The sequence below is a fragment of the Nesoenas mayeri genome (genome assembly GCF_963082525.1).
Source record: "Nesoenas mayeri genome assembly, chromosome: 12".
In the NCBI taxonomy this organism is placed as follows: domain Eukaryota; kingdom Metazoa; phylum Chordata; class Aves; order Columbiformes; family Columbidae; genus Nesoenas; species Nesoenas mayeri.
In genome coordinates, this window is record NC_137547.1 from 12803583 (window position 1) to 12829851 (window position 26269).

The 26269-nt window shown below is 38.8% G+C and overlaps 1 protein-coding gene across 1 annotated transcript in view; it reads right to left on the reverse strand.

Annotated features, from left to right (window-relative positions):
- PHAF1 (phagophore assembly factor 1) overlaps nucleotides 1-26269 on the reverse strand; it is a 31623-nt gene continuing 5354 nt past the window's right edge. The window contains exons 3-17 of the mRNA XM_080351766.1: nucleotides 26183-26265; nucleotides 22451-22534; nucleotides 19075-19118; nucleotides 18704-18783; nucleotides 14104-14198; nucleotides 12664-12761; nucleotides 10844-10956; nucleotides 8711-8844; nucleotides 8047-8130; nucleotides 7293-7375; nucleotides 6452-6495; nucleotides 5141-5184; nucleotides 3734-3792; nucleotides 2462-2534; nucleotides 1-2005 (exon numbers count right to left, since the gene is read on the reverse strand). Of these exons, the coding sequence (XP_080207892.1) occupies nucleotides 1916-2005; nucleotides 2462-2534; nucleotides 3734-3792; nucleotides 5141-5184; nucleotides 6452-6495; nucleotides 7293-7375; nucleotides 8047-8130; nucleotides 8711-8844; nucleotides 10844-10956; nucleotides 12664-12761; nucleotides 14104-14198; nucleotides 18704-18783; nucleotides 19075-19118; nucleotides 22451-22534; nucleotides 26183-26265 (1208 nt within the window). The 3' untranslated portion in view covers nucleotides 1-1915. The remainder of the gene's footprint in view (nucleotides 2006-2461; nucleotides 2535-3733; nucleotides 3793-5140; nucleotides 5185-6451; nucleotides 6496-7292; nucleotides 7376-8046; nucleotides 8131-8710; nucleotides 8845-10843; nucleotides 10957-12663; nucleotides 12762-14103; nucleotides 14199-18703; nucleotides 18784-19074; nucleotides 19119-22450; nucleotides 22535-26182; nucleotides 26266-26269) is intronic.

Consider the following 26269-nt stretch of genomic DNA (forward strand, 5'->3'; position numbering starts at 1 on the left):
TTTAACACAAAAACAGTAACTGAGAGTCTCATTTTATTTTTCTTTCAGTGTACATGCTCATTATTATTCCATTTAATTTACAGAAGGGCTATGTAAAATGAAAGTAAAATTAGAGAGGAAACAAAAGGAAGGTTGAGGCATAGGATTTTCTTAGCAAGCAATGATCATAGGAGACAGCACAGATTGAACAGGGATTCAACAGGAGTGACACCTAGGGATAAACGTAAACAGTAACTTTTTCCTTATCCATTAGATTCTCCATGGGGCTTTTTGTTTGTTTTAGCAAAACAGTTTAGAGTATCACAGTATACAGGAAGACTAAATGGCAAAGAACATCTCACACACACACACATTTATCCCTGCTACTGGTCCAGGATCCAAAACTTCAGTTAACATTCGATTTCCTATCTCTCATTCATTGATAAACTATACAGGATTACACTGTACATGGAGTTAAAATTACAAAAATGTCATATTTACAAAATCTGTACACACATAGTAAAACTCACAAAATTGTCATCTATGTATCACAAGTTGCTACACCAAAATATTAAAAATGGATTAAAATTATACATTTCTCTTGTCCATTTTTAAAAAGGGTTCAATATTTCAAAGACAGACCACCTATTTTCCCCCAAATAAGACTGGTAAGAGAACTAGAAACCTAAAGTATCCTCCTGGGATAAAATGTCGCGAGCAGCATCTCCCAACTAGAAAGAAGTCTAAATCCTGTCTGCTGGGGTGGGGTGTGCAGTTAGCATTATGTACAGAAATGGTGAAACCACAATAAGGATGTCTTTGGCTAAACCTTTGGCATAAATTAAAATCATACATCAAAAGTTACAGAAAAAGGTTTTCTTGGTGATGGCAGAGCCCGGGAATTTCTTGACGAGATACCATTATATACAGCTTTCCTTTCTCTAAGGAAACAGAGCAGGAAGAAGGGATTTTGGAACAGAGGCAAATGAGGCAATTCTATTTCTTCGTTACATTTTTCTGTAGTATGAAAAATCATATCAAAGCTTTTCACTAAAACATAATTCAGTCATAGAAACAACCTCTTCCAGATTTTTTTTTTGAAACTGCATATGAAAAAAAAAATTAGTAAACCAGCCATGGCAGAAAAAAATAGTTTCAGCATATCAAGTACATATTAGTGCAGGAAGGTGGATAAATTTGATCCACTGTATAAATAAGCTTTATGCGCAGCGTACATTAAATAACCATCACACCCCACTCACACCCAGTACACAGATGCTCCTCAGTGAAGATAAACATTTATCAAGTAATTAAAGTGTATGTAGTGCAAATGTTACAACCAAGTATTATGCACATGCTACTTGCTTGGTTTAAAGTTACACAAAGATGTGGTGCCTGAAATCATGGACATATATACATCCTTGTCACACTTGGTACAATGTCCTAAGCCACAGAAATACCGATGTGTTTATATCTATATATATATACACACACGTTTTCTTAAAATGTGACCACCACATCAATACGGTAACACAAACAGACTAAAATCAATACCTGCTTCCAGATGCTCCAAGGCTCAGAAAGTTTGTGCTTCTAACTCTTGCAGTCATTATATGCCCCTCTTCCATCCCCTCCTTCTGCCAGCTGAGAAGGAGGGACAGTCTCTGCGGGTCTGTGCTGCATAGGATGAGGGCAACCGAGAGGAATAAACGACGGCACAGGCGCCTAAGCTGCTTTCCTCCATCAACAGTTCCATGCCCCATGATGAAGGGTTGAGAGAATTGCCCTTCCACCCCGCTCCTGGGTGGAAAGGCTTGTTGAAAATAAAAATAAAATAAAAATCATAACGTGCTTTCCATATTATAAGTGGCAGCAAATCAAGGCACGCTTGTACTAATTTTGTAGCATTGAGATTAGCTGACTTTGCTGGGGACGCTCACTGGGGAAGGTCCGATGTTCTCAACTGGCTGCTGGGCCGCGTTGGGCCATAGAGAGTAACAGAAGCTATGTGATTATTCTGCATCACCTGCAAAAGGACGGCAGGGAAAAAGGACAATTAAAAGAACCGTACACCAAACAGGAACTCAGAAGAGTGAAAATGGTGAATACGGAACTGATCTGCCTGAAAAAAGAAATCCCAACAACCAAAGAAAGCAACAAGTTCTTGGCTAGGTCCTAAAAACGGTCTCTAGATTTCCATGACACATTTAAACACCAGCATCCTCCACCACTACTCAGAGTCGAGCACATGCACCTCCTGCTACTATGAGTTCTAGGTGATAAATGCAAAGTCCCAGTGTTAGCATGCACACGTGCAACCTCAGAGAAGAGACTGGAAAGTTGCCTGTTTCTGCCAATAAGCTCTAAAAATGCAGCCACTCCCAAGCGTTGGCTTTTCTTGAAAGGGGAAATAAGAAGCCAGTAGTAATAATAGCAAACTCCTCATCTTCTCTTGCTCAAATATGAAAGTTTTTCACCTAACCTCAAAGATCATTCGTTGCAGTCCAAAGCAAAAGGTTGACCCAAATGGGTTAGTGTTGTTCGGAGATGATGACCTGAGCAGAAAATAGGGGAAAAAGAAAAAAAAAAGGATGTGTGAGGATCAGGAGCTTCTTAGGAAGTTAATTATTAATTATTAATTCACTGATTTTATCATGTTGAAAAATCACCCTGTAAAATGTTGAAATAGAATAATCCAAATTCTATTAAACAGTATTTTTACAATTAATGTATTACTTGTCCTTCAGATATTCTAGATATTTTTGGATTATACATACGACAACAGCAGACTCTGACTGCAATGGATTTTAGATCACAGCCAATTCCCCCCCGCCCCAGTATTTACCTTTTGGCCTTTCTTGTAACTGGTCAGTTTCTCAAATTGCATGTCTGAGACATTTGAGATGTGCTCAGTAAAGCAAACTGTGGTTGAACTACTTGCTACAACACAGATGAAAAACAGAAGGGCTCTATGTAATCACTGTTTCACCTCAGCTTTACTTTAGGTGTCTTCTGTTCTAACGATCTCATTGGAATAAAACAGGAGTAAAGAGGAACAAAGGGCACAACGATTTAGGGGAGGCGGGGGAGGAGGCGGAAATCAGACTCAAAATCATAGGAAAGCCTGATGAAAATACCTTGTTAGGTATATCTGAAACTGCTGCAGTATTTTCGCAGCACCCATGACTCACACTTGTCTCAGGATACATCGCAGTTTCATTTAATTATCACAGAATGATGGCACCGCAAGCAGGTAATGCCTGTTGAACCCAACACCCCACTCAGCCCCTGTAGGACATTTGCTATTCTACCTTCAGTCAGCCTGAAAGAACTGCAGAGTACCTACGTATCTTCATAAAAGCAAAACTCCTCCAGACAGACTGCTATCATATACACTACACACTGTGACACACAATGTCATGTTGTTGAAATGCATGTGAACAGTATATAAAAAAAAAAATCTACACTATTTATTACATGTGAACGGAGAAACTTCTTTACATGCTGCTTTGCTCTTCTCCAGACATTACGGTTCAAGGAATTTTGGAAATTGGATTCCAAAATTTTCCAAGGTGTCATTCTGCATGTCAGTCTGTTGTCTGAGAGCACCTATCCAGCCTTGTTAGTAGTCAAAAAGTCTGAAACTATCAGCGAAGCATCCTAAAAGTAACTAGTGCAATCAATACTCTTCCGCTGCCTAAACAAATCCTCTGGTATCAGCTCAATCCCTGCAAGGAAAATAGAGATTCTTTACCTGTGAAGTACCACTGGCTTTTCTACAGGGTGCCCCAGGAGATCCTGAATACTGTCCCACTGTAAATATATCAAAGACTTTGTGTTAAAATGAGGCATGGAAAATCCTTCATTTTATCTAGGAAGAGTGTCACGTACATTTCTGTCTGTGACATGCTCATTTGCCAAATAACACAGAGGTTGTATTTACAGAACTATTTTGTGACTGAAGCCATACTCAGTAATGACAACTATCCATTACTAGGGCTAAGAAATCCTCTCAGGGTTTCTTGTAGTTTTGTCCCAAACCAGCTTTGGATTAGAATTATTAATATAAAAGAATTCGATGCGTCCTATGGGTAAAATGTAGCTGGAAAGTCTTCTTGTATTTTGGGGACATCTTGGAGAACAAAGCAGCTGCAGGAAACCTCAGCATAATATCCTCTTACGTACCTTTGCAGAGGGAAAAATATCATAGCTGCTACCTCTCCAAAAAAGCCCTTCCTTGATTTAAGCGACAAGTTTAGAAAAGAAGAGAGTTGCACTATTTAACGATTGGGAACATCCAGCAGTTTTCATCACTCTGAGCAGACTTAACAAGAAGCTGCAGTTTCACACACAGGACTGAAATAAGTCAAAGCAATGAAGGCTGTAAGTAACTCAAACCAACAAGCAAAGAATGGCAGCTTCCAGGTTGCTGATTCCAATTTTTTAATCCCAGTATGGGCCCCAAAATTCACCAAGGAAAGTCTTCATTTGGTACCCCAGGAGCCAAGAGAGCATCACCAACCCTGGTTGAACGTTAACTGTGGAGACGCTGCTTTTTGAGCTTAATGCAGCTCTCAAACATGCAGCAACAACTGCCCAGCTGGGAACTTGATTTAAGTGGTAAGGCTACACTGTCTCCCGGGAGTCCGTGGTCACCAGGAGGTGTCACACGAGCAGTGACATTTTTGTGAGGCCTGCTGCTGCTGCCTGAGAAATGTCCCATTACTGGCACCCTTCAGAACAAGTGGAAGGACACTGGACCCCTCTTGGTTAAATACTACATGTCTTCAAGAGCTACATTAACTTGAAAGACTCTGAATATTTTGTTCAGAAATCTCTCTTTCAGCTAACATTCAGCCATCACTGCTATCACTTTCCCATATCACTTATTTCGCTGTTCTAGTTCTACCTGCAGGTATCTTAAAATTAAAAGTATGCAATAATTTAGTTTATTTGAAGTGTGCTATTACAAATGCCTTTAATCCTGAACACAAGATGTTTAAACCACAAAACATACATTAACTCATGGCCTTCAACTTTTCTATTTCAAACCAACACAGCACAACAGCTACTATTTCTTGAAAGTGTACTTTATATTCAACAGAAATCATTTATATGGTTTAAGAATAGATGGAAAACATCCGTTTCTGCATAGATTTACCTTGCTGTACGTTGTACATGTTTCAGTCTGTGAATCAGCACTATCTATGAAAGAAAAACAGAAAAGCCTTTATAGTTTAGGCTTGAACAGTCTCCTATATAATCTTTTGTTTTGGGATGTTAGTTCAGATAGCAGGAGACATACAAGCAGTAGATCAGTTCATACACAAATTTACCAGCATTTACTAGCAACCAGAATTGTCAACAACATTGATTAAATGCCAGTTAAGGTGATTAAACAAATCTGTCTATTTACAAACAAAACCCCAGACGTATTCAGAAGAGATTCCACTTGAAATGAATAAAAATAATCACACATGAATGCCTTTGAAGCACTGAACAATAACCTAATGGAAAATAATTTAAAAAGTGAGAACATTCATGCTTATTCTCTTGACTGAAGTACAAATTAACTGTCATATAAGCTTGGATATATAGACATTGTTTTTCCAGGTTTTTTTATTCCTCTACATGCTCAAGCTGCTGTGACAGCCACAGGAGAGTTGCACTTCACACAGGGAAGTGCCCTCAGGGAAAACCAACCAAAATGAAGAAAGCATCCCCGGGCAAAACCTTAAGTCAGCATCCAGTATTCCCTGGATAATCAAAACCCACACTTTCCCAGTATACCTGTTAATTTTTACTCCAAAAATAAGTCTACCCTGATCACTATCCTCTTCAATCAAACAAGTTTACCCATGCTTTGTTGAGACTACTTACACATACAGAGCGGAGGGCATCTAAGTATCTTCTAGAATTCAGAACTACTGATAATATGTATTTTTTTCAAGTGGAGATTTTCAAGTGAACACAACAGACATACTTTGTCTATAGCACACATAAAATCAACATATTCTGAATGTTTGTTTTCGTTCCCAGCTAAACCAGTTCGTATTAAATAGCATGAATAAACCTTTCAAGAGCAAGTTCAGGATTAAGAAGTTTAACAGTGGATTGGACACACCAGCTCAAACTAACACTGCCTGACAGATTTTGAGCCTCTAAGCACAAGGTAATTGATTTTAGCAGAGTAGCAGAATTACAGATGTTGGAGCTAAATATTTGTATGATCCAAGAAAGTAAACAAGGTAGTGTTGGTAAAATCAGAGAACTGCTAATTTGTCCTGAAGTATCTTTTCCTATTGACAAACAGAAACTTAACTCAAAAATTTCTCCTCCGTCTCCATGACTTTTGCTGTTGGCATCCTCTGATAATGAGAGATGCATCAGAAACAAAAGCTGATCGTACCTCCTGCTTTGAGCACTTGGTGGTACAAGCCCCCTGACGCAGGACAAGACATGAACTACTCACCTCGCTTAATGACTAGTGGAATCTTGAATTCACAGCGATGGTAACTAAAAAGTTGAAATTGTAAAGCTATTAGAAAACAGAAGACCCAAAATAAACTGCATAACACAAACTTAGGGCTCTTAATAACCAGTTTAATGAAAAGTCACATGAATAATAAAATGAGAGTCTTGATGCTAACAGATTTAGAAGAAAAGTTCTCATTTCTATGTTCTAGACCAAAAAAGCCAGCAGCCTAGCCATGTCCTGACATGATTTTCTAAAGGATACAAAAGGTCCTTCAGCACAAATTACTCTGCTGTTACACAGAGTGGATGGAGAAATACTCACCTTACAAACAGTACTATAGATTTATAGATTACAACAACTGCCTGAAACCATATTCACTTCAATCAGACATCCAATCATTTATTCCTTAACTCATATTACTCCCCTAGAGAGTTTACATTTTAAAAGTATTAAAACATGTTCAGAAGCATGAGAGATTTTTTTTAAACCACTAACCGAAATAGTGTCAAGAAAAAACCAGCAGCCTGCCTACCAGTAAATGGACACTCCTGTTAATACAAAGTTTTCTGCTAGCAAGAGAGTTTGCACATTAAAGCTGGACCAAGAGCTACCTGACCTCATTTACTGCTCTAAGACATACTTGATAAAATAAAGGCATTTAAAAGTAAAAAGATCATTAAAAAATGCGGTAATAATGATGGCTGAGAACTCCACAGGTTACCGGATACACCAAAAACACTTGAGGAAAAAATACTGGAATTCTATCAAGGGAACACAAGATTTCTTTTTCAGGTGTTTTAAAATATTCTTTTACAGATCAGTTCTTTACACTCACATGTTAAAGTTGTAATGACCAGGATAATTTGTATGTAGGACAAATTTCTTCACCTTGTGAGTGTTTGCGTCAAAGAGGATATCCTGTTGAACAAAAACAAGACAGACATGAAACACTTTGTATAGAGGAAAGTGCCTTTCCCAAACTAACCTTAGTTAGCGATATGTATTTATCTCACTGGAAACCAATGAAACTATGAAAAGTAGTATTTGTAAGTATTGAAAAGATTATTTGTAAATTCAAATAAACACACATTTCCTCCAGCACTCAATCACAACCGCAGTTTCATTTGTTCATGTTGGAAAGTTTTCTAAGGAGGTGTTGTTTGTATATTATTTGCAGTAGAGAAAAGCTAAATAGCTGTAAGGAGGGACACGAAGGTTGACCTACACCTCACAACTCAGCAAACTTTCACAATTGATACACGTCTCTCAGTTCTGTGGGACAGGAGCATAGATTTCAGAAACAAGAACTAGTATATCTACACATCAGACATGGCAGAGGGAGAAAACCCAAGAGAAGGCCCAAGCGCCACCATAAGGAGCCCTTCAGCAACTGGTGGAGATGATAAAACGCTACTGATGGAATTTGCAAGAGAAAAGCCAGCGTTGTGCTTCATATCCAGAGGTTCCTAAGGCAGCCATCAAGAGTTTTGCAGTCTCTCATTTCCCACAGCCTCTGACCTTCTGAAAGGATTGCTGTGCAGCGAAATCAAAACTTCACATGAATTTGATTATGAAAGCTTCCCACTCACCACTCCAAGCGTGAAATAATTAAAGAAGTAGTCATTGCACTTTGATGGGACCTGCTTATGGGGCGAGGGCGAGTGGATTTTCATCTGCAAAAAACACATTTTTGTGATGTATTTAATAACGCTCACAAAGATGAATGCCATTAACAACATCACTACATTCAAACAAATTGCCATAATCTCATTTGAAGCCCTTGTTCAAATATGTAAGATGCTGTGCTTCATGACAGGACCACCGGCTGCTTGCAGCAGCACAACAACACATTAGGGTTTTGCTCCTTTTTAGTTATCTGAAGTACAAGGTATCCTCACATGCTGCTATGTAAAAACATCCGGAAAGGATCAAAGTATATGATAAAGTCATTTTACATAAAATATAATTTAAAAATAGGTAGCACACACTTGCTAAGGCTCATTTGGATTCAATTTTTAAACCAGTTTAAATGATTAAAAAAATAAATTAAACAGATTTGCATCCATTTAGCTTAAAAAAGCTTTTTAATATCAAATTATGTAACAGTTCATCCCAGTCTATTATATGTCAAGTGAAGCACTCATAATTTGTATTACACAGAAGTTTCTCTTCAGTGGCCTGGCAAAACACAGGCCCTGTGATTAAACTGAGACAGCACGGAACAAAGTCCTGTGACTGAATCCATTCCCTCACCTTATCTTCAGACTTGTAGAAGACTTTGTGCGGAGACCCCAGGGTGCTCAGCACATCCTGGCACGAATCACCAAAGTACACACAACGCTCAAATACCCGCATCTTGGCGTCGGCTAAAACACCCGGGCCACAACCTGGGGAATGGAAAACAACTCAAAATTCATCCTTCCTGATCAGGGAACACATCTGCAAATCAACACCAAAAGCTTAGCATTCCTCTATTTAATCACAAAACAGCCGCATTTTTAGTCAACAGTGCCAAATTAAATTTAACCCTTTATTTTGCAAGAGTTTAAATGCTTCTTATCAAAGTGATGTATGTGCTGACTGCTGCACAGATCTCCATCTTAACCTCCAGCTTCAGCACTGCTCTCTTCGCTTCCTGCTGTTCAAATGAATGTGACTTGTTTTCCTAGTCAATCTCAATTTCAGCAGCTGATTATTACCAAAGTACCAGGAAATATTTCTATCTTTAAAATATTCTACTGTAGCAACTAAAGATGTAGCTCCAGCTAAAAAAACCAAAAGAGTAAAGCCCATGAAGTGAGATTTCTCTTCATATTAACTGTATCAGAAAACATACATTCTTTACTCAAGATTGCCATAGCTTATTAAATCAGTAGCAAGTATGTCCCTATGCAAACAATGTTAAAAATGGATCTTACTGAACTGCCATTACATAGATGAATGGCTGACACTGGTTACTAGATGTTAAGAAATGGAAAGATCTGACAGTGTGTGACCCCATTTGCTTTCAGGAATGCAGCATCTTGCATTTACGAGAATGCACATACATGTATGCAGCAATTACTGCAAAATACAGGATGTACACACTTAGCTTTTCTCACTATACATTATTTATGTAGCCATTTACCCAATAAAATAAATCATAAACATCTGATTGAGTCATCCTTGATTTCTGAAGCAAGAGTTACTTCCAATTACTAAACTTGCAGAGAAACTTGTGCTAGAACAGGTGTGTAATATGTTCTGCAAAGGAGTTTCCTCAAACTTTAGCAAGACAAGAACAACACGTGTCCAGATTGCCCCTCTGCAAGTTTTAGTCTGAACATTAGTGATGTATTTTCATAATTACTTTATTCATTGACAACATTTCCTTTAAGCTGCATATATATATTTTTAACTAAACTTGACACTCTACCTGAGAAGTATCCAATTTCTCAAAATCATTTACATTTTTATGTTGTTATAGCTAACTCCTTGCCTAGTACACGAGGGGGATATATGTTCCCTGTCCTAGGCAGCTCTCCATTATCTTCCTCTGTAAAGAGAGAAGCAAAGTAACTTGAAAACATCTGCTCCATTTTTATTCATAATTTGTTATTCTTCATCTTAAATGTTCTCCTTTTTTAACTTCTGCATATTGGGAATGTATCCAAGTGCTTCCTCAATATACACACACCTAGTAATCAGAAAAGGTCAGAAGCTGAGCCTGCTAATAAAAATTGTTAAAAACATCTCAGTGTTTTTTCTTAAAAACATTGTCAAGTGTCAAGCTATGGTGACTGAACAAGGCTTCTTTGCAGTCATCATATCTTTCCCTAATTTCTAAGCCCTCCCCCATCTCTGAAAGTACACACAGGAAAAGGTATTCATCAGCCTCTGGCACTTTTGCGGCCATCTCCTACAGCAAATGAAAATGGAATTGAATTTAAAGTGCAGTCCAAGGCTGCAGCATTGATGAGGTCTCTTACTGGCATTTTTAAAAGCCTTCCAGAATTAATCACAAGTATATCAACATTATGCAGCTCACTGTACATAAGGTTTCTTGATTTCTCTTTTTTTTTTTTCAGTGATGTCATTGGATCTGTTTTATTCTACAGATACATCAGAACACAAATTCCATTTCTGCAAAGAGACTCTAAGGACCTGGAACTACAGAGGGCAGGGCTACAGTCCTCTGTGATTTCGCCAGGGCAATGCAGCAGCAGGTAAACTCACTTTCACAGGATTTTTACAGGGTTTTGTTTCCAATAGTTCAAAATAAGGTTAATAGAACACTTTGAAATCACCTGTAAAATCACCACAAATAACCTATGCTTAATTTATACAGGTTCATCCCTCTTTTCCCGAGGAAAGCAACCGGTTCAATGTTCTAAGTGTCAATAATACCTGCGGTGAGTAGGCGAAGCCGTAAACCTGAGGGTCCAGTTCCATCTCGCAGAACATCAACGTTCTCAGCGTACACATTACCAAGGAAACAGCTGAGGGGCATCAAGGGAGCCCTGAAACCAATCATACAAAAAACGTGCAGAGGATCAGCTTTATCTTCACATTTTCCATTAACAAGCTGGTACCAGTTCACTGGAACAGCACGTTAATTTTGGCAAAGCTGCATTTAACTCAGACTGCAGATTAGAAGTTATATTAAACACAAGCATTGTAAACTCTGAGGAGAAAGGAAGAGGAACAACAAGGCAGCACTCACACGCAGGACCTTTGCTATTTATGAAACAAAAAGCAAGTTTCAAAAACTCCAGAAATTACAAAAACTGTATATAGCCTTTGGATAGCTCCTATGAGGACACATCATTTCAGACTTTGCTCAGGGAAAATAGAAGTTGTCCAGTTTTTAATATACTTGCTCCTTGAACTAGGTGTATTACCCAAATGCAACGGAAAAGCCTTCTATGTGATGCTCTCCCTGCTCTTGGGATGGTACTACTCCATGAACAGGAATTCAGCTTGTGCAGGTACACCGCAAACAACTGTTCTGCTTTACTGGGCCAGTTCTCACTGTAATTCAATTATGAGAATATTTGAGAAGATTGTAACAGCCCCAAGAAAGATATTTTCAATGGAAGGGCTGCTTTTTTGTGTGTTAGTTTGGAGATGCTCTGTAAAATTCACTTTTCTTCTCTGAATTTCTTCTCTGTGTGAATGATGTGAGCTGAAAGTCAGGCTTTGAGCTCTCATATACACATACCAGAGCCACTGGTGCTTTCGCTAAAGCTCACCATGTCACAGATGGGCACAGACAACATTCTTCCGAAGGGCATTTATTTCTAATTAGGAGACAATGTCCGCATAAACAAGGTTCCCTCCGTTCTGAGCAGTAATTCACAGATGTGTTCATCTTTTCCTAGCATTAAAACACAACTGCCTCTGCAAAAACTACCACCTGATCAGTTTGAGTATTCATAAGCTGAAAGGAAGAATTTACAGAGGTCCTTTCAATTTTTCTGTGAGCAAGGAACCCAAGGAACAAGGTTTTTAGAAAGAGCAAACCATCAGATGTTGTACAATAAACTACTGCTTAAAAGAAGACAGAATACAACACCATAGCAAACATTACCCATATTAAAATACAACCATTCCATTTGTATTAAGGCATGAAAATTAGTTTCCTCGGAATGCTAATTTCAGTCAAGTAACCGCAAATATATTGAATATATGGTAGATGATGCATATGGCTTAAGTCTGAAAAATATATATTTTTAAATTTTTGTATAATAAGAGTGTTTAAGACCCTCAGCAGGACCCTGCGACGACATACACAGTACCAGTGCACTACAAAATTATCAACATCAAGTTTGATTTGTCTAGGGAGAGGTCATCAGCATTCAAAAAAAACACAGAGCAAAAATACCCTAACTGCATCTCCTACTAGATACACTACATTTCCTCCTTTGCTTTATTAATTCACTTTCAGGTCAACTGAATTAGCCTCCTACAGCCGTACCAAGCTGACTTTATATATAAACATAAATCAAACAAACATTTCATTGTAAGCTCTGAGGACAACACCTATGGAAATACAAGGGAGAGTGGTATCTAAAGGCATTCTGCACCCTACCAAATTCATAAGAGACCCAAACTGAACTAAAAAACTATATGATTATATTTATATTTAGCATTTGCAAAGCCCGAAACAAATGAGGAAGAAAAAGCATATTCTAAATGATCAAAACAGCACGACCAGCTGTACATACTTGGTATCCTGCAGACTGTTTCCGTTGTAGATGTACATACGTTTCACAGTCGCACCATGTGGAATTTGCAGAGAGGCTAAACCGTGGGCAAAGTTAGGCTGCGGATAGACAGAATCATTCGTGTTACATGACACAGGTCAAAGTGATAAATTACATCAGAAATGCAGTATGTGCTTAGCAATTCAGACAAGTTTCTGGCCAAAGATAAGGGGGAAAACCAACACCAAACCCCCATTCTAGATGGTGTTTCTTTACCTTACACCACTTCTGGATTCCCAAGCCGGGGTGAAATGCTCACTATGTTTATCCACCGAGAGATGGCACTAGTCTGACAATTAGCCATGCTGCGTACTGAGAATTCAAGTTTTCTCCATCTGATCACTTTCAACTAGCAATTTAAAAGTATTGGTACTGATAGACTGCAACTGGTTTCTAAGAAACAGGCTGTCCTAAAGGTAGAACTTTTTTTCTCTCCCACTGCCTTAACTTCAGCCTTTTAACACTACTTCTGGTTTGTAAAATGCTTTTATCTGATGAACATTCACTAAATAGGTTTTCTGTTGTCCTTATCACCACATTCTTACACATATTGTTTTAACAGGGATTTTGAGTGCTCTCATCAAATAGAAGTCAGATCCATTCTTCAAGTGCAGTAAGAGCACATTTCTTTCAACTTTGAAGACGGCAAGGCCTTCTTTAAATACTGGCATTGGACAGAAAAGGAACTAATTTTGTCTTTTTATGCTTCTTTTTATTCTAATCCCATACAGCATGCATTCTTTTTAACCGATAAGCCTAAATAATACAAGTCAGAGCACTTCCATCCTCACACAAAACAAGATATAAACACTTACATTTTTGTGGAAATCACAGAAAACCTAATCTTGTTTTGCCTATAGATAGTGATTTCCAAATATTTCAGATAATGCAGTAATACATTCAATTATTTAGTAACTCAACCAAACATTTGGTGAATATGCAAACAGGCATCACAAACAAAGCTCATTCATTTGACTTTCTAAAAGTACTCATACTGAAGGATACTTAAGATGAAAATGTATTTTATGAACTCTGTCCTAGTGTAGTTGCGTAATCAATTTGATGAGATTCAAAAATATCTGATAAAAGATCAGCCTTCCAGTAGATTGCTTAATATTTATGTATTTGCATAGCAAGTGCTCATATTTTTAGAAGTCTCCTTTCAACAACAGAATCACTAGTCCCAGTTCATGATACAAGCAGAATCTCTCAGCACATGCCTTCTGCTAAAAGGAAGGAAAATTTTAACTTCGAAACACATGAATAAGAGTGCAACTGAGGACTTCCAAATTCCTTCCAAATTACTGGTTTCTTTTGCTCACAGGCGAGATGCTATAGGTGATATTTTGCAAGTGCCATAGAGGCAAAAAGACTATCCATTAACTAAAAAGTATCGCTGACCTCGTACTTCGGCGTTTCAGTCCAGGAGTCTAACTGAAAAGAAAACGACAGTCCTCTGAAATTGAGGTGAAAGAGTTGCTCAGCTGAATTATACACTAAAAGGGAAAAAAAACCAAAAAACAGTTACCAAAATAAACTTAAGAATCCTTCAGTTCAGATTAACAGTACTTTTATCACCTTAGTGAACTTGCTACATCTCAAGATGCAGGAGGAACACAATTACACAGGACAGTAACAGTTTTCCTTTTAATTTGTTGCAGTAGAAATATAGCATAAGAGAAACCTTAGATTCGTAAGAGCTACCTATGTAAGCCTATAGGCACTAACCTATCCCTAACGATACAATTACACAATATGACACAATCAGTTATACCTTCATACCCCTAAAGCAGTTTAAACAGCTACTACTAGTCCAAAACTATTCTGTTCATTGTTACACAAAACACTTGTACAATATTAAGCAGAAAGTCTTTTAAAAAGATGTGCCCAGAACACCAATAAATTCTGTTATTTCGGACCCCTGGAAAACACAATCCCAAGTGGGAGCTCACAGGTACCCCCCCCCTGCTACATCCACCTCTCCTCCCCAAGAGCAGCTCCCTCCTGCAAGCCCTAGTAACACAGCACAAGGAGGAAATGCTTCTGACATGCAGGTCCTAGGCCACTTACAATGAAAATTAAAAATAGTATCACCAGAACAAAGAGCAGTAATAAATCAGAACACGCACAGACTTCCAGCTGTCAGCACGTCACAAGATGTCCTCATTTATTGCAATAAATTGCACATCATCAACTATAAACAGCAGTAAAAGTCATTTCAGTACTTACTCTAACAAGACAGACTGTTTTGTGAGACTATGGAAAGCTTAAAAACAATCCCAGGGGACTGGGAGCTTGGGAACAGTTTTGGCATTGATGCTACCAAACTTCAACCTGCGCCTGGCAGTTGCTGGGGGGAACACAGTGTTCTTCTAACACACGGAATCTGGTTCATTTGCAAAACAGTTTGAAAGCAGCAGAGGCAAAAAAAAACAATAAAGCAACACTCCAACTAGAGAAGTTGTTTTCTTCCACTTTAGCAAAGGAAATTGCTTCAATATTCTTTTTTTTTTTTCCTTCCAATTTTATATTTAAGATGACATAGCATAGAGAGAAAATGCATATAATTATATTTCCTCTCTCTTCCCCCAAGTGTCTTTCAAATGTTCAACTTGAGAGACATGTCACAAGATCTCTGGACAATGCCAGACTGCAAGGACAGAAAAGTAATAGTTGAGCAATAAGCATTAAGCTTTCAAAAGTCATTATTTGCCTTTTCTGCAGAATGTGCTGGTTAAGAGCATTTTCCCTGCTTGTCACTCAAAAGAAAACGTGTGGGGAGAGGAAAATGTTTCGATCTGCAGGAAAATTACACAAATCTCTCTCATGTGATAAATTATGATGCATCTTTTCCAAAGCCCACAGCCAGCTGGAGAAGTGTTTTTCCCCTACTCATGCCAAGTGTGATATCTGATTATACAAATCGCCTCAGTTCCCATCCCTGCAATGTTTGTTGATGCTCAGACTTAAAGGGCAAGGAAAGTTTTTATCCCGAAGAAGTTCGCTCACGTCTCCCTCCAGGCCACATGTCACAACCATGTGATGAAACAAGATAAGTATTTTTTATTATTATTTTAAAAAATTTATTTACTACACGGGTACCCTGGAGAATAATCCTGTTGAAAATTGGTGATAGAAGCAAAAAGACTCCTCCTCCACTGCTGTGCTCTGGGTGAGGGCAAGGGAGAGTTTGCCTTCCAGGAAAGCAGCAGCGTGTGACCAGCTGGGAAATGTTTCTGCAGAGCAGGAGGGGACAAAGCCACCGACAGCAGCAAGGCTGCAGGAAGGACACAGTCCTGATAAAAGCGGGGGCAGATCCACAAAGTCAAGTCTTCCTGGTATCAAGCACAAGACTATTCTGGCACCTCAGGGGAGTGTGAGCAACCTCTGAAGTCTCTGAGAGGTCCAGAGCTCGCAGACAGGATCCCCCTGTCCTTGCAAGGCCGCTGTGGCAGGAGGGATGAATGTTCTTCTTCTTCTACCTCATGACTTCAGCTCAATCCCACAGCCCTTATCCATGCTGAACGGCACTTCGGCAAACAGCCACGTCCAGAAGGACTCGGGACGGGATGAGATTTCAACAGAGCCACTGGCAAGAGCAAGCGCTTCCCAGCAGGAGGTCAGGTCAGAGAATCGTGGAAATGTGGGACAGAAAAAACAACCTTGGCTTGGATTAAGTTATTGACCTCCAAAGTGGTCATATTTCAATCAGCCCCATGACGAAGATACCACCATATTTCAAACTAACATTAGCCAAAAAGTAATGGAGCTGGTTGCGATTTTCCTGATGACTCTTCTTTTTTAAAACCACTCATCTGGCAAAACCAAAACTGCTCACTGAAGCTCAGTTTCAACACAAAACAGTTGCTAACCTTTTGAAATATGTTTTGAAACTATCACTGTATCCTGTTCCAGGAAAGGTCTGCTGCAACCACCTTGGTTTTAAGTGAAAGAGGACATTTTGTTTGAAATTCTAGTGGAGGTAACACAGAGATAAACAAAATACTTTTAAAGGGCTGCATTGTGGTTTTGGAGGTGTACTGGTACAGAAGGGACAGTTATATCACACTTCCATTCACAAAAACTGACATTTGGTACTTTTGTCATGTTAAGAGGAAGGTCCTCCATTCTCTCCCCACCCCAGCTCATATTTTTGTGGGCCATGAAAATATCATCCCTCCTTCATGCTGAAAACTACTCTGGTTTTTTTCCTTTTCTGTTTCAGAAAACACAAAAAGTGTTATCAAAAACTTGCACTGCCTGATACAGTTCAAACTGTTTATGACAGGAAGCTTAATATAGAGCATTTACTTCTACTAAGTAGGCTGTTAATGGAAGATACTGGATTTCCAGTGAGGAAACTGAATTAGCAAATGCACTAGTGAGACGGTGACAGAGGGAACATTTTAACAAGTAAGTGTTCATATCTACATGCCACTGGATTAAAAGATGTTATGAAAAACTATCATCACATGAAGCAAGTGTGCAAGTTTTCTTAACGGAATACAACAGGCATGCAAGATCTGGCAAATTCAGCACAAGGACATGTGGTGCCAAGCTACCCTTTCCAGTGCTTACCTACAACTTTATGCAGTAATAAAACAGGCTATTCCTATCATAAGCAATGCTTACAGCTGGATATGTATTTTTATTGTTCACAATATGACAGTTTTGCAAGCACTTCAGCTCTAAACATTTGCAAAAAAACCCCACTGTAACAGAACAAGTAAAACTTATAAACTGTCAAGGATATGAAACCCCCTTCACTCTTCTTAAATTCTATATAAGTTCTTGTACATACTATTTCCATAACAGATCTCACTATAGATCTGAGAGTTTCTGCCTAGAGGAAATGTTAATAACATGACCAAAGTGAAGTTTAAAAAGGCCAGTTCTGGTCTGTGGAGTATTATGGCTAGAAATCCTCCAAGATTCATTTATCTCCGTCTGATATTCATCTACTATGGCAGGCTTTTACGCAATGATATTCCTTTAGCCACATGACTCTCCACAGTTAATAAATCCAGTTCTGCAATGTGCAGGAGCTTGTCCGCAGAGAACAAAGCCTGGCTATGCAATTGCCATCAATCACAAAGAACACTGGCCTGTTTGGGATCAGCCTGACTACTGCGAATGGACTGGGTTAAGCTAAAAATAGAAAATGATGTTCTCAAAAGGGTATCTTGCCTATATGGAGTTAATCTTCCTTGTTACGCCAGTTTGTGACTTCATTTCTTGAAGGCTCCTGAGTAGTTTAATTATAAATATTCTCTTCAAATTTTCACCGCTGTCTTATTTTCATCACCTAACAAACCCCTGAAATAAACTCTCCATTTTTCATGTGTAAACAAGGAGCTTAAAGATAGTATTTTTTCAGCTACATAGGTGGTTAACAGCCAAGTAGCTGTGCAAGAGTCAGAGGGGGTTCAGCCAGGCTAATTAAACTTGTCTTGTTCTGGTCATACTGCACGTAGGCCGGTTCCCCACCTCCCCAGTGGCCCCAGTAACAGGAAGGAAGTGCAGGCCAGTTAAACACAGGGTCAGACTTAATCCTGTCCTAGCAGGGGTATAACCATGTCCTCAGAGCAAACAGTCCTGGCTGACTCTGCACAGAGATCAGCTCAAATGTCTGTATGCTCATGGTATAATTCATCCCTAAGGACACCGGAGAGCTGACCGTGCATAAGAATGTGTAAAAACAACAGCATCAACAAGAAAGCTCACAATTTTCTGGTACTAGCAGTTCAAAACAGATCATTAATGACATCTCAACACACCATTCTGTGCCAAATGACTCTCTGCCTCACTATTTCACTTGAAGAAAGTCACAACTGAACTTACAGTACATTTTATGTGACATCCCAGCTATAAGAATATGACCATTCTGGAACACAACTACAGATCGTATACAATTCCCTACGTAAACATACAGGATAGACTTCCCAGAAAAAAGTCTGTCAAACTAGGTGTGCTTCTGATTCTCACCAATACTTCAGCTTACCTCCTGGATGTGTTGCTCCAAATGACTGATCAATTTGTTCTATAGTTGGAGCAATTGCCTGAGAGTTAAAATGGACACCACTGGAAAAGAAAATTCATCTGTTTTAAGTATACTGAACAGATTACACAAATGTTTACTAACAGCAATACAACATTGAAACTGGAAGAAATTTTCCAAGACTGAAGGAAAGAATAAACTCGCAATTTAACCACGTGCTATGTTCAAGAAAGAACTACTATGTTATTTTTTGACAGTTTTGTTTGTTTTTTTAACTAGAATGACTGAAAAAATTAATTCAGGATTAACAAAAAAAGGAGAGAAATCAGTCACTGTAATCAAGAAGAACTCACAGGAGGTCTTAAATCACTTACCAATATTTTAATTTCACCTTAGTCAAGTCATAAACTTCAATCACCTGAAACACAGGAAACAGAAACATTACCATACTTCACACATTCGCAAATCATTACAGAGGCAAATTCTTGTCAAAAGGCAGGAGCAACTAGCGCTGCTCACTTCCCTCCTTAACAGAACTCTGCTGGGATAAATCACATGGACAGAGACAAAATTCTGAACACTCAGTCAGCAACCACGCGTCTGAAACAAACACTGAAGAGCAACCACAGCACCTCCAGATCCCATGGAAATCCACACTGACCTGCAGAAAATCTTTTCACTAATACACCAGCTTCTTGATTTCTGCAAAGATTACTCTTTAGCAAACTCAAAGGAAAGTTAGAGCAAAGGCTAGCTAATTAGGGAATGCTCTAATTGATGTCAAGCAATGGGCCATTCCCTGGGTTGCTCTATTGCCCTGAAGAAGGCCTGTGCAGGGCAGTAAGTCCTGCACTGACTGCATGGTTCTAACCTTCCAACTCCTCTAACGTAAAAGGTGAACACAGCCAGACGAAGCAGTAGCGATCCATTTCCACACGACATAAAAATACATCTAGCGATCTCTCCAAGCACTACAGAAGATACTCAGAGGAGCAGCCCACAAAAAATCAGAGCAAGCCACAATATCTAGTTCTGATATTTATTAAATATTTCAGACCTTACTGAATATTCCAAGGAACTCCCCTCTCTGAAGATAATATCAGGTATGGATCCTTTGTTCTGAATACATTATTCCAAATGTGCATTTGAGATGGATTTAATGCCATTTTTATGTGACTGTTACTGGATCCTGTGGCTAGACTGGGATTGAAGCAGATTCGTTTTGGCAAGTAACCAGGGTCAAACACAAGCTTCTTCGACCCTACATATGTGTTCTTGTGTCAGCAGGAAAACACAGAGAGGACAAAACTGCTTCAAAGAAAAGGTAAAGCGCTTTTTACTGCTTTGTATAATCCTCCAACAAAACACTGGCAGATTTAGAAAGGACTCGCTCTTCAGCTAGAGAATAAAGCAGAATTCCCCAGGGATCTTGCTACCAAATGTGGTTTTAAAGCCTAAAAATATCGCCAGCTAAGAAGGAAGTCTTGGTTTTGGGAGATGCCTGGCAAATAACCCTAAATAAAACAACTTACAATGCCTAAACCACTATATTAAAAAAAAAAAAAAAAATTAAAAAAAAGGAAAAAGAAAAACATTAAATGTTATTCTATTGACTCATAAAATGCTGGAAGAGTTCTCCGAAGCCCTTTATTTCCCACACATATAAGCAACAAGCACAGCACAAAGCAAGTAACAAATGAACATTCTGGCACATTATAAAGAAAAGCCAACAAATTTTTCTTCTTAGTAAATATAGTTTGAATTATACTTTTTCGGAAAAACCTGGTTAGTCAGTATTTTAATTCAAATGCAGTTTGACATGTCCAGGTTTCCCTTACTTCACAGCTTGTTAAAAACAAAGGCTACTTTTATGAAAAGCTAAGAGTGGTTTTACATTTTTTTAGTGACCTTGCACATCATCTTTTCCCCCCAGAAAATGTTTCTGAAAAATAGAGAAAACCAACATCCCCCACATCTAGTTCTGCAGCAACTACTGGAAAGCATCGGGCACTTTCCTGAAGTTCTAGTGGTGGAAGACAAAAGGACACATTGTGGAGAAAGGTGAGAAGAAAAGCACTTGCATAGTTCTTAGAACAATAGGTATTGAAATTACAAAGTCAGGCCCTCAAAACTGGAGGTGAAGAGGCGTAGCATGCACTAGTTACAGCACTTCAAAAACACTACAAGATTGTGACATGTCAAAAAACATCAGTAGGCAAGCCACATACTTCAAGTTATTTTCAAGGTATTATCTTAAAACTTCTAAATTCACATATAAAACTCCCATTATGACAGAATGACTTAATGAACAGAAAACTACCATAAAGCAATTACAAACTGAAATCTGGCAAAGCAGTGCTCAGTTGTCCCCCATCTGAGTTTAATTTGAACTGAAAATTGTTCTACAATTTTTTGTGGTTTTATAGTTAATATAAAAGAGAGTTTTAAAAATACAAACTATTGTGGTATTACAGGTTACTGCTATAGAAATAAGTACTTTCAACAACTAATAATTTGGGTTCCTGTTCAACAATTTTATATAGATATTAAAAGTAGCTGAAGAACTCAAGTTTCAGCTGATAAAACACTCCTACACTCTTCCAGTAATTCTGGGGATAAAGCACTGGGTTGACACTTTGGAGTGACGTTTTGCTGCTGGTTTTATTGGAGACGAGAGTAAGGGGAACAAGTTTGGAAGTCTGGATGTGAGCAGCATACTTCAGACTTGCCTAAAGGGTAAGCATTCCATATTTAGCATCAGTCACACCTAACCCCACACTGCTGGCTCCCAAAGGTTAAATAGCAGGGCAGTTAGAGCAGTCCACTCTCTCCCAATTAGCCCAATCAACACTTGGGCACTTTGGTCACAGAGCAATTTAAGCACAATTTAAGCACCCCAGCTGAGAACCACACTGACAATTGTTCTGCACAGCTGGTCCTGCCAAAAGGGCCACCCTGAATAGCTAAGAAGTCACATATAGATATTTTAAATGTTTCAGTTAAGAAAGCTTTTCAAAATTTTGTACTGGTCTAGTCATATTTCCACAGTCCCACAACCACTCGTTTTGTGTGGGTGAAACACATCACCTTCGTAACAGGTTTTTTTGCAAACATAAGTGCCATGGGGGGTTAGAGACCAGCCTGCCCTTTACTTTGCATCTTAACTACACAACACATTCTAGAGAGAGACAGAGCAACACTCAGGCACCTAAAAGTACAGCAGCAGAATTGCTGGGCTGAGAGCTTCCATCACAAGAATAAAAACTCATCCAGAATGAACTGAAGTTGGTGCAGGAGGGAGCTCTCACGACATCCCTGAATGGGGCTTCCTGGGAGAAATCCCATGCTCACAGCTACTCAGCTGAAAACTAAGAATAGGTAGAAGGCAGAAACCAACACTGTTTGGTTTGCATTAACCAATGCACTGATTTCAACTCCTAGGCTTGGCTTTAGTAATGGTCTTTCACAGCTTGTGCTGCAACTACAGACCAGATGGGCAACTGAGACCACACTGAACCATCATACTCTCATGTCACCCTTACAGTCCCCAGCACGATGCTTAAGTGTCTCAATCCTATAAACAAATATTTAAGTCCCAAACCGAAAAAGTGCAGTTCATTATTGCGAGAGAGCACTACATATAGCAAATTAAATGTCTAAAAGAATCACATACTCATACTCCGTTAAGTGTCAACATATTCTATGTTTTTTGTTTGCGCTGTTTTGTTTGCAGGAAGGGTGTTTTCTTACCTTAAGTCTCTGATTGAAAGCATCAAACAGCAGTTTGATTCCATCCTGAGTCAGGTTAAGGATGAGGTCATGGCTAAGAGGTGACTGTAAAACAACAACAACAAAATCTGTTAGGCTTTGAATTTCAACATTTCTTTGTTAAGATACATATAATTGTATAAGTACAAATTGGTTCCTTTGGAAAAACAAATCTGCCTCAGAAAACAACCCCTTGTTCAATGAATAAGCATAATGAAAATACATTTGGCCAAACCTCTCAACCCCTTCATTTTCCTTATGAAAAGAAATTGAAGTGACAGTGTAAGATCTGCACCCTGCAAGAATTCCCAAAAGGGTACTTGTCCTTTACTTTGAGAGGGGAGAAAATAAAAGAATGCCTTGAAAATTAACATTCCACGTTTAGGATTGCAGACATCATGCAGGGACGGTCTGTGGCATTCTTGGAACATGAAGGTAACAGCCCATCTCACCAAGTCTTGCATCAGAACCAAGGATACACTTGACAAAAAGATGACAGGGCTTTCCACTTCAAAAACCACAGTGTCACCGTCTCTTTCAGGCCTCAAAAGGAAGGCTTCAGACTTATGTTGTGAATTTAGGTTTCCTTAGTTACTGTGAATCACAACAACTGAAGAGGTTTAATTTGCAGTCTGCTGAAGTCAATAGGAGACATTCCACTGGCTTCACTGGTGCCTGTACAGGCTTTACGCCACCTTGGCTGTGATGCGGTGGAAGCTGCTCACTCACTCCTGTACTGGTACAATCGCACACACACCAGCACTTGGCCCTAATTCAGCTGTTTGATCATGTAGCATCTATAGCACATTTGCTTCCAAAAGCTCTCCCCTCCAGAATTGTCTCAATGGAGCAAAAAGGCTGAAGGACAGGCAGGCAGCAATATTCATGCCCTAGAATTGCACCAAGCAGTTATCCAGCAAAAGACAGAATGGGGTTGGGACATGTGGAGCATATACAGGCGCCTAATGCAGGCAGCTGTACCATACAGCCCTTTTTATGAATTAAGCATAAGCGACGTTAAAAACTGTTGCTCTTTCCTTTGCTCTACTGGGAGAAGGTCTGGGTTTTGACTGTCAGAAATATAATTTTCATCCTAAAATTTCTCATCTCTTTATTCTCACTGTCTTCTAGCCTGGACACTTTTTGTGCATTCTCACGTGCATTTCCCACACCTTCCCAAACCGTATATTGAAGTAATCAGATCCTAGACTTCACATCGCTTGGACAAAACAAGCCACAGGGCTTTCAGTCCCTTGTGATGCAGGTTTCCTGCTCCCCTTGATCACTCCAGGAGCATTTCCTGAAGCAGGTTCAGTTTGAGCTCATCTTTCTTCAACACTAGTGATCTGATGTTTAAGCTGCCTTCTAAATGAAAACTTCACAGCACTTTGCACAACGGCATCAATACTTTACTGCTGCCAAACTTTTATTATACTGTGCAGAATTGAAGCAGCACTGCAATATGAGCCTGAGATAAAAAGGTCGAATGTTGATCCTGATGGTCTTTTTTTAAAATCCCTTATAAATCTAATTTAGAAAAGCTACAGACAGAGCAAAAAAACATGTGCCTTGTTACATTTAAATATACCAGAGGTTTTCTGATATAGGATATGCTCGGCATCTCACTGGTTTCCAAGCAAGATTTTTGTAAGGTTATCCCAAAATTCATGAGAACATTACAAGTACTTTTGAGTGGCTAAGAAAACAAAACCCAGCATCTGAGGAAAAGCTTGACAATTATTACAGCCAACAGCTTCTGTTATATGCCAGCATATTTTCTAACAGAAGAAAAGCTGCAAGCGCACAAATTTAGTTCACAGGACTTTTAAGTCACAAACCAGAACATCAAGTATGAAAGATGATGCTGGGAAGCAACAGGAGAGTCCTTCCTAAAGGAAGCAACTCAAATGTGCAGTTAACACCACTGATCTACATAAAGCTGCAGAAAAACTTATCACTGAACAACTCCACCAACACAAACCCAGAGGATTAAGTTTACAAAAACATACAAAGGCAATTAAGTAGCCACTTAAACTGATCAACAAGGAGTTAAAATTCTGTAGTCACAGAAAAGGGTTCATCAAGCTTTTTATGCAAAGTTTGGGCATCCCATTTATGTCAAGTTAAAAAGAAAACCGTGGGTGGATCTAATTGCATTTAATTGTCATATAAATTTTTGAAAGGAAATACTCACTGCTAGAGTTCCAGGATCGGAAATTCAGTACTTCAGATGCAACAACTTTAAGTAATATCTCATCACTAGGCTCAAAGCCATTATTTTAGAAAACAAAGAGAAAACGCGTGAAGGCTGTTCAGGTATAGCTTAGCTACATCGAAATTGCGCATAACAAAGTTTATTTAAACTATTAAACTATGCCACAAGGCTGAGAACTATTATTTTATTGGACTATGTTAAAATCATCTATACGTTTATTATAGTTTGGGAAGAAAAACCCTAAGAACAACTCCTGCAGAAACAATAAAGATTCAATGTACATGGTCAAGCAATGTGTAGCTTTCTAATCAGTGTAAAGAGCTAAGCAGTGGTATACCTTGCTTTTTAGCACTGGACGGCTAATCCTTCTGTGATTTTACAAAACTGAGAAGAACAGGAATCTGTCATCAGTTATCTAAACAAACCTAGAAATAATTCTGGAATGCACTGTGGTGAGAAAAACTAGAAAACCTCTGAAGCATACAAAAACCAAGGGATGCATTCACTGCCAGATGGATGCTCCCATGCATTAAGTACGAGGAGCTAGATTTTCAATTTGCAAAGTAAATATTCAGTAAGCGTAAAACCCATAAATCTGCACATTGTGGGGGAAAAAAAAAAAAAGGATAACTCATTTAGTTACACAAAATACGTATCCAGCAGTAAATGCCAGCGTCAATCTTGTTCCTCAGTCATTCAGTGTTCACTGTGAATCCACAAGTACTCAATTGGTATTTTGATACAAATTGAAATTCTATCAAATTTCGCCTTTTTCCTGATACAAAGATCTGTAATCTACAACATATGAATATCATCTCCTGGTTAATGTGCACTTCGTGTGACACACATTTGGAGTCACAATCCTTCTTTTGTCCCATCACCTCTCCCCTTCCAGCTCCTTAGAAGGTGGGTATATAACATCTTTTATTTTATCTCGCAGAGAGGTTTCACTTCTAGTCCCCTTTTTTGGAAGTCAAACGTATTGGGAACTAATGAATATTTAGTTATAACGAATGATTAAAACATCTACAGATGGTTTAATTTACTGGATCCATTTTCTGCAGACAAAACTGCAGATCCAGAGAAGCAGCGTGGAAGCCTTTTCAGTGGGTTCATCACCACAGAACCAAACATGAAAGTGGAAAGTAATGAGCGATTCAGTACTTCAAAAATACTGCAACAGATAATGTAAAAGGACTAGAATTACCCAGATAATTACAGAACATTTGCCTTAAAAGAAAACCAATACTAGCCCACCACTGCATATGCAAAATGATACCCATTAAATCACTGCACTGCAGATTATTACATTTGATGTGAAACTGTTGTAAAAAGCTACAGCTCTGATGTGGCGGCAATAATTTGGTGTAATTTGACTTCAAGTAACTCTACACAATTCACACCATACCTATGTTAGCATGACACAGTGTCAGTATATCCTCTTCTGCCTTAATTGTGGGACACGATGAAGATAACAATCTGGCCGCTGCACAACTCACCTGCTCACTGTAGAGAACCTGGACGTTTTTGATAATGCGACAGTGTTTCTGAAGAATTGCTACAGCCTGAGCCAACGGCATTCCTGT